General features: G+C 32.1%; 1 protein-coding gene across 1 annotated transcript; it reads right to left on the bottom strand.

Moving 5' to 3' along the window:
* Positions 1-754: 754 nt before the first annotated feature.
* LOC114403334 (long chain acyl-CoA synthetase 6, peroxisomal-like) lies at positions 755-9,922 on the bottom strand. Its single transcript, XM_028366235.1, has 23 exons — positions 9,691-9,922; positions 8,438-8,498; positions 8,267-8,344; positions 8,053-8,124; positions 7,861-7,942; positions 7,666-7,771; positions 7,493-7,569; positions 6,213-6,257; positions 6,044-6,130; positions 5,714-5,803; positions 5,501-5,580; positions 5,314-5,407; positions 4,634-4,722; positions 4,451-4,539; positions 3,909-4,038; positions 3,686-3,804; positions 3,211-3,334; positions 3,037-3,123; positions 2,554-2,657; positions 2,387-2,472; positions 1,452-1,538; positions 1,277-1,363; positions 755-1,179 (listed from the first exon to the last, which is right to left on the bottom strand). Exons 1-23 carry the CDS (start codon positions 9,815-9,817, stop codon positions 1,084-1,086), a joined length of 2,097 nt encoding a protein of 698 aa, XP_028222036.1. The 5' UTR covers positions 9,818-9,922; the 3' UTR covers positions 755-1,083.
* Positions 9,923-12,798: the final 2,876 nt, after the last annotated feature.

Genomic DNA, 12,798 nt, shown 5'->3' with positions numbered 1-12,798 from the left:
ACAAAGGTTAATTTTTTAATACAAGAACTTAATTGTTTCATAATCAAAATCAATAAAACTTTATCATCCAGTTCAATCAAATATTACCAATTCATTACAAAAAAAAGTTGACTATCACAGCCATCGCCTTAAAATTATAGAAAAGGAATTTATCGAAGCATTAGAATCTGACTACTAACATCTGTTATTTCTGATAAAGAAATTTGCTCTTCGTTTACTAACTGCTATTTAAATCTGCTTAGCCGTTTAAAACGTGTTTGTTAAAAAAAAAAAAAAAGACCTTTGGAGCATGAGCATGACAATGTCTAACAAGCAAAACAGTCCCTGTTGAATACCAAAAGAAGTCCTAGTACTCCTAGTTTCCAGTTACTTGTATTGGCAAAATCTTTGCAGTTACTTCTATTTCTGTTTTTTTAACTCTTTTAATATTTCAAGAATACTAGTTAAAAGTATTTAATTTAATTTATTAAATAATGCGAGTACTTAAAAAATAAATATTGATCATTCGTATATTTTAAATTTTGTGAATTATTTTCTAGTTATTAAACACTTTTATTTTGGTTCCCTTAATTATTGCCCTGAGAGACGTTATAAAATTTTAACAAATAATCAATATCCTTTTTAAAAAAAATTAGATAATGTCATAAAATATTATTGACTCTATTTTATTCACAAAAACCATAATAATTACCAATGCCATAAATACCCACACGCAATAATATTAGTGAAGTCCCACCAAAAAAAAAAATCAAAATGCTATTGAATGGGTAGCTATTGAATTATTGATTATGAATATTTTTTATCAGTGTAGAAATGAATATATTAAAAATCATTCAGAAGAAAAAATTATAAAAATGGCGTAAGGCAACTTGAACGTAACGGAGCGTAGGCTACATAAATAATGCTACGAATCATATTCCGGTTCTAGCACAACTCTTTATTATCAATACAATACAACAGTAAGTTGCAAAATCGTTCCCATTGGATGCTTCTGCTATGTTGCATACGATGCGTATGAGTAGCGTGTCTTTATTTACCTCTCTTTTATGTTGTGGTTGGTGATGGGGGGGAGACTCTCAATTTTCACAACGTTTTCTGAGAAGTATCAGTTCTTGAGAGCTCACTGTACATATCAGATATTGCTTTTGCGAAATATTCCTTCGCTTGAGGCCTCTTAACCTGAAAAGTTGCATGCACATACACAAAACATGATTTATTGCCACACACACAACAGGTTAAAAATGAAAAACAGAAAATCTTAGGACTCAAAGCTTGCCTTGAATGTCGGAGTCAACAGACCATTTTCCAACGTAAATGGTTCGAGCACCAAAGTGACAGCTTTTACGAATTCAAAACCTCTCAGCTACAGGGTATCAAATAAAGATACAGATATTTAATAAAGATGAGGCCAAATTATAAGGTAAGAGTGTAACATAAAATGAATAACTTACCTGAGCCTCTCGTCCGGCAGCATCCATCTCAGCCAAGACAGCTGCCCTTGCTTTTGGATCATTGCAAAGTTGTGCTAAATCATTATACTGCACACATGCCCACAAAACAGAGTATCAGTTAATGTTGCAGACTGCTTCGATAAATTAACACCAACCCTTTGCAGCAAAATAAAATGATGAAATTTCTTGAACCTCTCTTGATTTTTGACATAAAATACAGGATTCTACTTTCTTGATTTCAAAATTACACGGGCCAGTCTAGTTTTAAGATTTAACATAATAAAAACTTCCCAGGTTTTAAACAGTTAGTAAAAGTTTGTCAAACCTCAAAGAATGACAATGTAATTTACTATGATCATAGAATAGCCATCATACAAATAAAAAGCCACATGTGCTAAAATAGGTGCAAAGAAACAACAAGGCTAATTGTTATTTGAATTTCTGCAAAAAGAAAAAAAGTTCCAAAAATAAAGAACCGTGATAAAGACCTTAATTGATCCAGAAGTAACTTCTTGGATAAAACCGTATCCAATATTTGTAGTTTTTATTCAATTGTATGATCACCAATCAAATAAAAGTTAGTTAAATTGTATGTTCATCAATTAAGTGAAAGAAAAGTTAGTTCAACTCAATTGAAAATGTTCACCTTATTTCGGGTACAATTATTAGCAACCAAAAGTAGATGCAGGCTCTAAATTACTAGGCTAAATAATTTCTACTAAATTTGTTTTCACAAAATTAGTAGCAAGTCTTTATCATACTTATTTTCCAAACTATATTGTAGACTTAAAGTAATCTGATTCAAAAATACATTTCAAGTTTTGAAACATAAAGTAAAACTAAGTTTTAACTTTTAAACACTGTCTAGACGAACTTTTTAGTACATGCATGACAAAGCGGAATAAAGATTAAAACAAACTTAAAGTTTATACTACCATTATTCCTTCTGAAGCAGCCCATGCTTTCAAGTTATCATGATCCACGGAGACAACAGCTACCAAAGAAGCATTTAGGCTATCACCTACAAAGAAAAAAGAAGCATCAACAAGCTAGTACAAATGACCACACACACTGAATTTGTGGGAATGATTTATTTCCATACCATATACAAAGCATTGCGCCACAAATTTGCATTTGGCATATACGTTTTCAATCTTCTCAGGAGCAATGTACTCCCCTTGTGCCAACTTAAAGATATTCTTCTTCCTACAACAACATGGTAAGCTTTCATTCATATGCCTGACAAATTCAGTCAATGCTGTAAAACCCGGGCTGAGAAAGTACACAGGCAACTAGGGGTGTCATTGTTTCCAGCACATCTTACTATACTGAAGCTAAATATATAAAAGTTATATGGAGGCAGTATGCAGTTATAAGTCTTACAGAAACAGCACTCACTGAACAAAGTACCTACAGGAGATAGCACATTCACACTGGAAGTGCCATTCAAGTCTACTAATTGAACAGACTTGTGGCCAGATGAATTAAAGTATTAAACAGAAATCAATTTAATGACAGGTGGTAAGTTAAGCCATGTTTCTTATTAAATATCGATTATAGTTTAATTAGAATGAGGCTATCTCACCTATCAATAATTTTGAGACGACCACCAGGTAACCATGTCCCAATATCTCCAGTATGTAGCCATCCGTCTTCATCAATGACGTCTCTCCTGCTCAATTTGATTGAAATTCAAGTACTTTTAAACATGCAAGGTAAATTTCATTCATAAGAAGCACAGAATAGGAAAGGTAATTACGTCTGGGCTTCATCTTTGTGATAACCTCGAAAAACAAGGGGACCCCTGACACAAATTTCACCACGGGGATTGGGCTGATCATCAGATGTATAGTTCATTTCTGGAACATCCACTAGTTTTATCTCTGAAACAAAAGAACAAAACTCTTGGCACTAGGCATAACAAAGCTACAGCTGACATAAATTAAACATAATTTCATCTTTTAAATTCTTTCATAAAAGGAGGGCGAAGAAGAAATGTTCAAATCCACTTTTTCAGGATTACCAGACACGGTGTTTCATGCACTGAAAGGGAAGAACATTTTGAATAACTACAAATGATGGGATGATGCTACTAATTTTCTTGAATAAAATAAAATAAAATGTGGCCAGTTCATGATCACGGTACATCACATATCACCTAAAATATAATCAAGCAGGTTAAATCACAAATGTACTGCAAGCTATTTGATGTGGAATTCTTACTAAGTACTCACCACAGGCTAGATTAGGAGAGCCTACATGACCACCAAGTTTGTCACCCTCATCGATGCAGCTTATAACACAAGTACTCTCTGTCATTCCGTATCCTTCAGTCACTCGACAACCAAAGCAACTGCAAAATAGGTATACATAATATTCAGAAAGGAAAAATTGATTAAAAATAATAATAAGAGGAGTGTTCTCTTTAGTAATTTATACATATTATGCAAAACTTACATCTTTAAAAATTCCATGATATCAGGTGATAAAGGTGAGGCACCTGATGCCATAAACCGAACTCGTCCTCCAAGCTTTTCTTTTATCTTGTTGAAAACTAATCTGTCCCACATTGGAGATGGGTTCTTCCCTGAAATAAATGAAAATATGGATGATGAAAGTAAGTTTTCTTTTAAATGATTCAAAATTTTAAGCTAAAATCATAAGTTACAAATTTTTGGACATATCTATCATTCTAAGAGAACTTTTCCAGCTATTTAAATGACAAACAACAAATTAGGAAAACAAATACGCTACTATAGTTGAAAATAAGATTCAACCCACTACTAGAAATAAAAATGGAGTAGGGCAAGAATCTTGCATAAAAACAAGGAGTTTGTAACCACCAACAAATGGAGGATAGGGGAACAACCAAGGTTTTGGCGTATAATTAGAATCAATATATAGGGCACTACAGTGTCCTGATATAATGAATAAGTCAGGCAAAATAACTATATAAATGTATGTTATGCAAAAGATCAATCATTGTGAATATATCTTACCATGCAATAAAGCCTGCCTTTTAGCATTGTAGGCAGCATTAAATAGTCTCTCCTTCAGACCACCAGATGTTTTAACAGCATTAGTAATACTGTAAAAAAAAATCCAATTGAATGGTACAATGAACACACATGAAGCTAACAAACAGTGCTATAAAGTACAGTATAAATGTATAGTTACTCTACCCAGCATATATTCTGTTATATAGCCGAGGAACACTACAAAAGACAGTAGGTCTTAGAGCAGCTATGTCATCCATTAATTTCATACTATCCTGCATACGAATGTTAAAAAGAAAATGTTATGCTAATCTGATAATATTGCAAAATATAGTGAAACAATAGTAACTATCGTAAAATCTAAATTAATCACATTATATAAGGTAGTGGACTAAAGTAAATTACACAACCAGAAAAGACAAAATAACAGTCAAGCACAAAAGATTGCTATTATTTAGAAATTCTACACTTTAGGCTGCATTATAATCCATGCATACATACATACATACATATGCATATATGGAACACAAGAATACTATAATAAAAGACTGCTATTTGACAAATCTTTTATGGACCAATACAGCATTTCATGAAATGGCAAGTATGACAATGTAAATATGTTCGACAAAAAAATATTGCATGGGCTCCTTATGCTACAGTGTATTGTAAGAGACGTCTTTATTTCAATCTTATTTTAAAACTAGGTAGCTACAATCAGTTAATCACCAGATTCATGCAATACAAGTCTAAAGCAGCACTTATATTACAACACATTGATTTTTCATAAAAGCATAAGCTCGTTCAAAATGAGTAGACATAAACAAAATGAAAGAGAAATAAATAAGTTTAATTTGTCAAAGACACACCCCCTGGTAGAATCCCACTGCAATGCCAAAATGTACTGTCATGACCTGGTTTGCTCGCTCATAAATGTGTGCCAAAGGGAGATAGGATATATAACTGAAAATCAAAAGAAATTAAGGTAAAGACATTAGAATAAACTATCAGCCAGAAAATGGCAATGAACATTGTATATGATTATAAAAGACTCACACATCAGAAGGGCCGAATTTCTCGTCCATAGTACTCCCAGCAACACTTGCAATAAAGTTTCCATGGGTCAAGATAGCACCCTGGCCAGAATTTGTTTAGTAGAAAGATGAAAAAGAAATGCTTTGTGTAGCTACTATAAGCAAAGACAACATTTTAGGGGGGAAATATATCACCAAGAAAAAGTAAACCATAATTCTACGGGAACCTACGTACTTTTGGGGTTCCAGTTGTACCACTTGTGTAGCAAATGGTTGCAATGTCATCAGGTTTTGGTGGACAAAAGGGCTGAAGGTTGCTACGTCCCTAAGTCAAAACCACACAAACAATGAGGTAATAAACATAATAAATAGCAGCAGATCAAATCCATAGCAAGACCATTTACAAAATGAACTTAAAACTGATACACCACAATAGATAGATAGAAAGAGCACCACAGAAGTGACATTTCTTTACTAATTCAGGGAAGGTGATAATATCATATGAACACACTATGTATTGCTCCATAAAATCAACATTATTTGACACAGAAAACAATAACATTACCTGATTAAGTAGCTTTGAATATGTAATAACCTGAACTCCAGTTGATGAAGGAACTGATGGAATTTGATCATCCATACCTCCAACTACCTGCATACTAACTAAAAATCAGCATGTTTTACTTTGTAAGTGAACATTTAATTTCAAACATAAGCCATAAATTCACACATACCACAATTAGACGTACGGTTGGAATATCAGACAAGTAGCTCAGCAACTGCAATGGCAGGTGATGTGATAAATAAGTTTTAGCAAAAGAAGACCGGAAGTTATATATAATATGCTAACAACATAAACTAAACTAAAGTGGTTATGATCATGGCTACATTTCATTTCATGACTGGATAACTAATTAGTTTACGCCAATCACAATGAGGATAACAAAAAAAATGTCCTCCAAAAATAAAAGGTTATCATCCTCATAACATATATTCAACAATTGTGTCTACTGTATACCTTGATAACAAAACATAATATAAAATTAAACTTGAAAAGCTTTTAACTGAAACATCAGCCTGTAATCACTGGAACTTGACTCCTTGGGTGAATAGGAAATTGAGATGAAAATTCTTACATTCCCATTCTACAGATTTATTGAGCACTGACAAGTGGAGGGGGTTGCTGAAAAAGCAATTATTTAGGACCTGTTTAAAACTGTTAAATCCTTTTGTTTTTAAAACTGTTCTGTAAATAGTTTTGAAAACCATTTCTGAGAACAAAAGACAAGAACACAATCTGTTTAGTTTTCACATCCACTCCTTCTCCCTAACAACTTCACCTCCATTGAAACCTCCATCAATCTCTCCTCGTTAGGGATCCACCATGTTTTGGACCATCAATGAAGAACCAGTAAACCCCAAAAACGACCACCAACAGCAAGTCACTGTCACACTTCCGTCTTGGTGGCCCATGCATGTCATTGGTCACCTCACCACAGCATCATTGGATCCCTCACCACCATCCTAGCCATGCTACCATCCACTAACCGCCACTGCAGCATCACTCTGCTATTCCGGGAATGCCTCACACCATCAACCAATTTCCACTGCTGCATCACTCTGTTGTGACCAGAATGCCAAGCATTGTCAACCGTTTCAGCAGGTTAGAAAGAGAGATGAAAATGAAAGGAATGGACGGGGATTGACAACAAATTTTGTTTTTCTTTTTATGTTTTTAAAAATACAAAACTGTTTTATTCAAATAGGCTTCTTTGTTTTAGCAAATCTGATTGATCTGCAGAAGTTAATCATCTTAGTGTGTTTGGATTAGCTTAATATCTCACACACACATGGTCCAGAAGCCAAAAAGTATACTCAATGCAGAGTAATTGCACATGGAAATCCATCAAGCTCACACTAAGTCATCAAAATGGGTACTAATGATTCTACAGGATTCACTATAAAGTTAACAGAAGGGATATGCTATGTTACAATGAAGCTCACATATACTTACTAAATTTAATGTTTCAGGTACACAGAATATAACTTGCACAACAGCATGACTAACAATATACTTGACAGCATCAGGACCTACAGAACAAGCAGTTTCTTGCTGTTAAATCTGAAGGTAAGGCCAAGGTAGATATGTAAGAAAAGAAATTTCCAGATAAATTGTAGACAACATACCAAGAGTATCATACAGAGGCACTGATACAAATGAGTATGCAGAGCAAGCATGATCAACAATGAGCCACTCAGGTCTGTTAATAAAATACAACCCAATACTGGAGCCCTAAAAAAGAACATGTAAACCAATGGTTACATGATACTTTGTAAAAAATGAAATAATGATCAGCCATGAAACTACAATCTAGCATTCACCTTTTGGATTCCATAATAAATCAAACCAGAACCTATTGCTGACCGGGCCGTACCTGCTTCTCCATATGTCATCCATTTGTACCTTAAAAAGTGAAGGAAAAATGGAAATGATGAGAAGGATGCTAAGTAAATTTGAATGAAAAAACGAAGAAGGCCCAGAAAGTGTCATAGGTTGACAATGGAGCTGCTTACTCCCCAACAGTTCCATCAACACGGACACGTGTTCCCAGATATTTGTAGTCTCGAAAGGTGTCAACTGAACGCCTATCATTAACAGAGTTTGACAAAATACATATCAATTTCTTAGGCATGGTTTTTTTTAATTAAAATACTGTTGATAGAGATTGCTTGTCAATCTTATGAAGTTCAAAGCTAAACTCTTCATAGAAAAAGGAGTGATGCTCACACAAAATTATCATGCATGGTACCAATTTCAGGATGATTAGGAAACTTGGTCACCAGCTGCAGAGGAGATCGTACAGATCTGCCAGAAAGAATTAAAAACAATACCATACTCAGAAATTTGGCCCCTGAATGATGTAAAAAATCAAGATCAAGAACATTGGAAGAGGTATACCTGTAAACGTTCCACTTTCCTGTTTGTAATTTCTCTGGGAGTACAACACTATACCCTTGTTCTGCCCAGAAGTAAAGATCAAAGCTAATGATATCAAACAAATAAATTACAAGAAGGTAATGTAATAATACCAATAAGCCAGGCATATGAAAAGATTCATTAGTCAATGGATAGAAAAAATTCCCAAGTTGTGAGATAGGTTGAACAAATGCCAGTATTATGAATATAGTCACCTTAGAGTGATATGACTGACAGTGAAAAAATGTCAGTTTTATGAATATGAAAACCTTTGAGAAACAGAATGTGTTACCAAATAATGACAAATAGCATTCTGGTTTGAGCCTTAGCTCCTATCATTGCCTCCAAAAAATGTAAAATAAATCTGAATAAAATTCAGAGAGCACTAGGCCAATCACATCATTAATTAAAAAGTAATTATCACAGTTAATTAACAATTAAGTACAAAATGTGATTGGCCCAGATCACATAACTTGACTGTAGGAAGTCAAGACTCATCATGCATGATAACTATCGAGACATCAGGAGCTAAAATTTCTGCAGTCTGCACTACACCATTCAACCTTCACCCAGCTTCCGAGTAAATAATTGAATAAAAAAAAATTTAAAAAAAGAGTAAGGAAGCCCCCAGAAACCAGATAAATAAGATAATGAAGTGGAAACTAGGAACCGATACATGAACCATTCATTCAGGTTTGTCCAATTCTGAGTGTAACTCAATAGTCGTTTCACCAAAACATTTATTACAACCAAAATCTCGGCCCATACTTTCGCGTAATGTGAATATTCCATTGAATTTGAATTCCAAAAAAAAAAAAGGCTATCATTCTATTCTATCAATGCCTTCAAAAAAAAATTCTATGAATATGAAAAAAAAAGGAAACACGTCGGAATGGTTCCGAAATGCACACGAATCGAAGATAACAAATAAATAGACATGACTATATTCATTCACAAAACCCTCCAATGAGCTATGAGTTTTTTTTAAGTGCCCCTAGAAAAAGTGACAACACGAATCTTCTCCTCCAATCCGTACTTTCTGCTATTTTTTTTCTCCCATCTCAAGTTCAAAAGCGACAACTCACTTCTAATCGCAAACAAAAATTTAAAAAAAAAAAAAAAACACAGAACATGATCCAACAGAAAGAGAGAAAAGTTTAACGTCACTATCGTGCAACTTTCCAAAGTGAGATACGTAAGTGCAAAATGAGGAAAGAAGAGAGGGGGGGGGGTACCGGAGAAGAATTCGCCGGCGGTGGTGTTGGATTCGAGGTGGGAGGGAGAGTCATCGGCGGTGGCGGTAGCGGTGAGGTGGGCGTGAATGGCTTTGAGACGACGTTGCGCAGCAGGCGTGTGATCCATGGGATCTAAACGACAATCGACAAGTGGCGTTTTGGTGAGGGAGGGAGAGAAGGACTAGTTTGTATAGTTATCTGGATGGGATTGGAAGATGAACGAGATTAGACGCAAGAACCGGCACGCAAGACAAGGTAACGACAACTTTTTTCAATTTTTTTTTATTTCTCAATTACATGTTTTTATGTTTTCAAATTTCAAATGTAAATAAATTATATTTATATTCATTTATTGAAATTAAAATTAAAAAGAGCACAAAGTTTTGTCTATGAAATTACTGAATTGCAGTAGTTTAATATCCCATATTTAACATAATAGCATATTTTTTATTTCTAAAACGAAGTGAGTATTAATATTTACAAATATTAATATGCACTTACTTATTTTAATGAGTATTTTAGTGAGTTATAATTTTAAATTTTTAAAATATATTAAACGTTATAATTTGTTTAATATTTTTTATAAAATACTATAATTTCTTTCTTGTATGGTTTATATTTGTTTAATTTTTTTATATTTGATTGGGGTGTTTTTAAGGGTGGAAAGAAAAGAAAACGATTGAAGTTATGAAGTTTATCTGCTGTCTTATATCGCTAACTTTAGTTGTGAAAGAAGGATTTAAGAAATGGAATCTTTGGAAATCCTGTCTTTTCTCTCTATCACTTTTTCGAAAGGAAAGTAAATCAGATATATATTTTTATAATTAAATAAAAACAAAATCATTTAATTTATTTAGTGGTCGACGATAATTAATATAATGACCATCTTTTATGATTAATTAACAGTATAAAGTGCATTTTTTTCCTTTATCATTTAGAATAATGGTGACTGAACTATCCCGCGATCATTGAAAAGCACACCCATTACTCGCATATACACACGGGATAAAGAATCCGGATCAAATAAACATCAGCTACTTTTTATGCCTTTTTCCTTTTCATTACATATAAAACATCTTTAATCACTTCACAAAAGTCAAAGAACTACTCATCAAAAAATTTGAAGAATTTAATTTATTTAATAAATTATATTATATTTATTAATAATTTATTTTTAAATTTTTTTTAAAATAACAAATAATCTACTTAACTTTTTTTTAAAGTAATCTACTTGACTTAGTTTAATGATTATAAGTCAAAAGTTTAGTTTAATTAATTGAGAAAGTGTATTAATTATGATAAATTTTTTGACATTGTTTTTATTTTTGCGGATCAAAAAAGATTAATGATTACAAAAAGAATTGGTATTAGGATTCGATCGTCCGGACTAAATAAAAAATAAAATAAAAATTGATACTCTTATCAAGCATTTATGGGCGTGCCTCTTGATTCTTGAACATAATTTGTGAACGTATCGACACGAACAAAACTCAATTCTAATTCTAAGATATTCTAAAAAAAAGTTTTGGGTATGACCGCGAAAATACCTTAACAGTAAAACACGTTTATTGAAGCTTGCAAGTTGCAACAAAAATGAAAGCATATTCAGATGGATGAGTTTGGTGTTCATATTCGCACTTTGAATTCTTATCTCAAATTCTCAATGTATATCCTTTTAATGAAAAGGTCATTTCTTAACCCATTCACGTACAAGACAATATTTAGAACATAATCGTATAATAACATTTTGTCACTGAGTGGGCTGGCTTTCTCCTTTGTCTTCTGATAAACTAATTATATTTTAAGTCCAATGGATTTAGAATTTACTCATTGAAGGTAAGAAAATAAGAGTGAAAAGAAATTTTAAAATTTGAATTGAAAGAAAAATGAGAAAATAAATAAATTTAAAATATTTATCACTAATAATTTATTTATTTTCTTCAATCAAACAAAATAGAAAATATATCGTTATCTATATTTTTTCCTTATTATTTTCTTTCCTTTCCTCCAAACATATCATTAATGACAGATTGAGAGGATAGGTGGCTGGAATGTTTCTTTCTCATTTCTTTACATTAACATTTTTAAAGACTAAAATAAGTAATTCTTATATTATATATTTAAGTACTCAAAGAGACTTTTAAACTTTACTTTTTACATTTTCTTAATTAACTCACTTTTTATATTATCCTTAATATATATATATATATATATATATATAGATATAACGGTCTTTATATACAACTTATGAGAGCGTAATTGATTTTTTCTTCCTTTTTGTGGAAATTATTTTATTAAAATTTGACAATTTTTTTTAAATTTAGCATGTGCATTTACAAGAATTAAAATTCTGGTTACAAAAATAAATTAGACTTAACTTGGCTTTTTTTTCTTCTCGCCGACTCTTTTTGTTTTTAAGTTCAAAAAATCACACTTTTTGGTATAGACACATATTTTAATAATACATTTATTATTAACTTGAGATTAATTTAGGCTTGAATCTTGATAACATTCAACCATTCAAAAGCAGTTCTTATGTAACAAAAAAAAAAAATCAAAAGTGGTTCTTTTAAAATCAACTCTAGCATATTTTAAGAGATAACCTTAACTCTTAATAATGAGTAAAATTTGTTTGATTTCACTTTTCAGTTTAAAAAAAACATAAAATTAATTGTTTATTATGTTAATATAATAAAAAGAATGTAATATTTAATCTAGAACCAACTTATTTGACGAACTAAATGCATTATCCGTTGGATATACTCAATACCTACTCTACAAACCAAACATGCACTAAATCAATTGAGAAAATTTTAAAAAGTTATTAACTAACTTTTCACAACTGATGAGATTCGAAGTAAGGTTTTTATAAAAAAGCTCCGCATAAGCACTGCCTCTATTTAAGTTCTTATTGAGTTGGTATATTTATATTTTTCTATTTATATTCTATTTTGTATTTTTTTATTTTATAATTAGATAAATCAGTTTGTGATACCCATCACCAATTACTCACAAAAACATGGGCTGGATTAAGTTGCGTCACTTTTTGAATAACTCGTAATAAACCAACCCATAGGAGTTAGGTTGATTCCACTTTTTATATAATAA

Source organism: Glycine soja, chromosome 20 (assembly GCF_004193775.1).
Source record: "Glycine soja cultivar W05 chromosome 20, ASM419377v2, whole genome shotgun sequence".
In the NCBI taxonomy this organism is placed as follows: domain Eukaryota; kingdom Viridiplantae; phylum Streptophyta; class Magnoliopsida; order Fabales; family Fabaceae; genus Glycine; species Glycine soja.
This window is presented reverse-complemented; position numbering and strand designations above follow the sequence as displayed.

Bases quoted from the DNA above. Each gene is read 5' to 3' on its own strand.
- LOC114403334 (XM_028366235.1), bottom strand. From the start codon at position 9,817: ATGGATCACACGCCTGCTGCGCAACGTCGTCTCAAAGCCATTCACGCC. The intron at 2,473-2,553 runs GTATGGAAATAA...TTTTCTTTGTAG, and splicing joins GGCGCAATGCTTTGTATATG to GTGATAGCCTAAATGCTTCT. The intron at 1,539-2,386 runs GTAGTATAAACT...GCATGTGTGCAG, and splicing joins CTGCTTCAGAAGGAATAATG to TATAATGATTTAGCACAACT.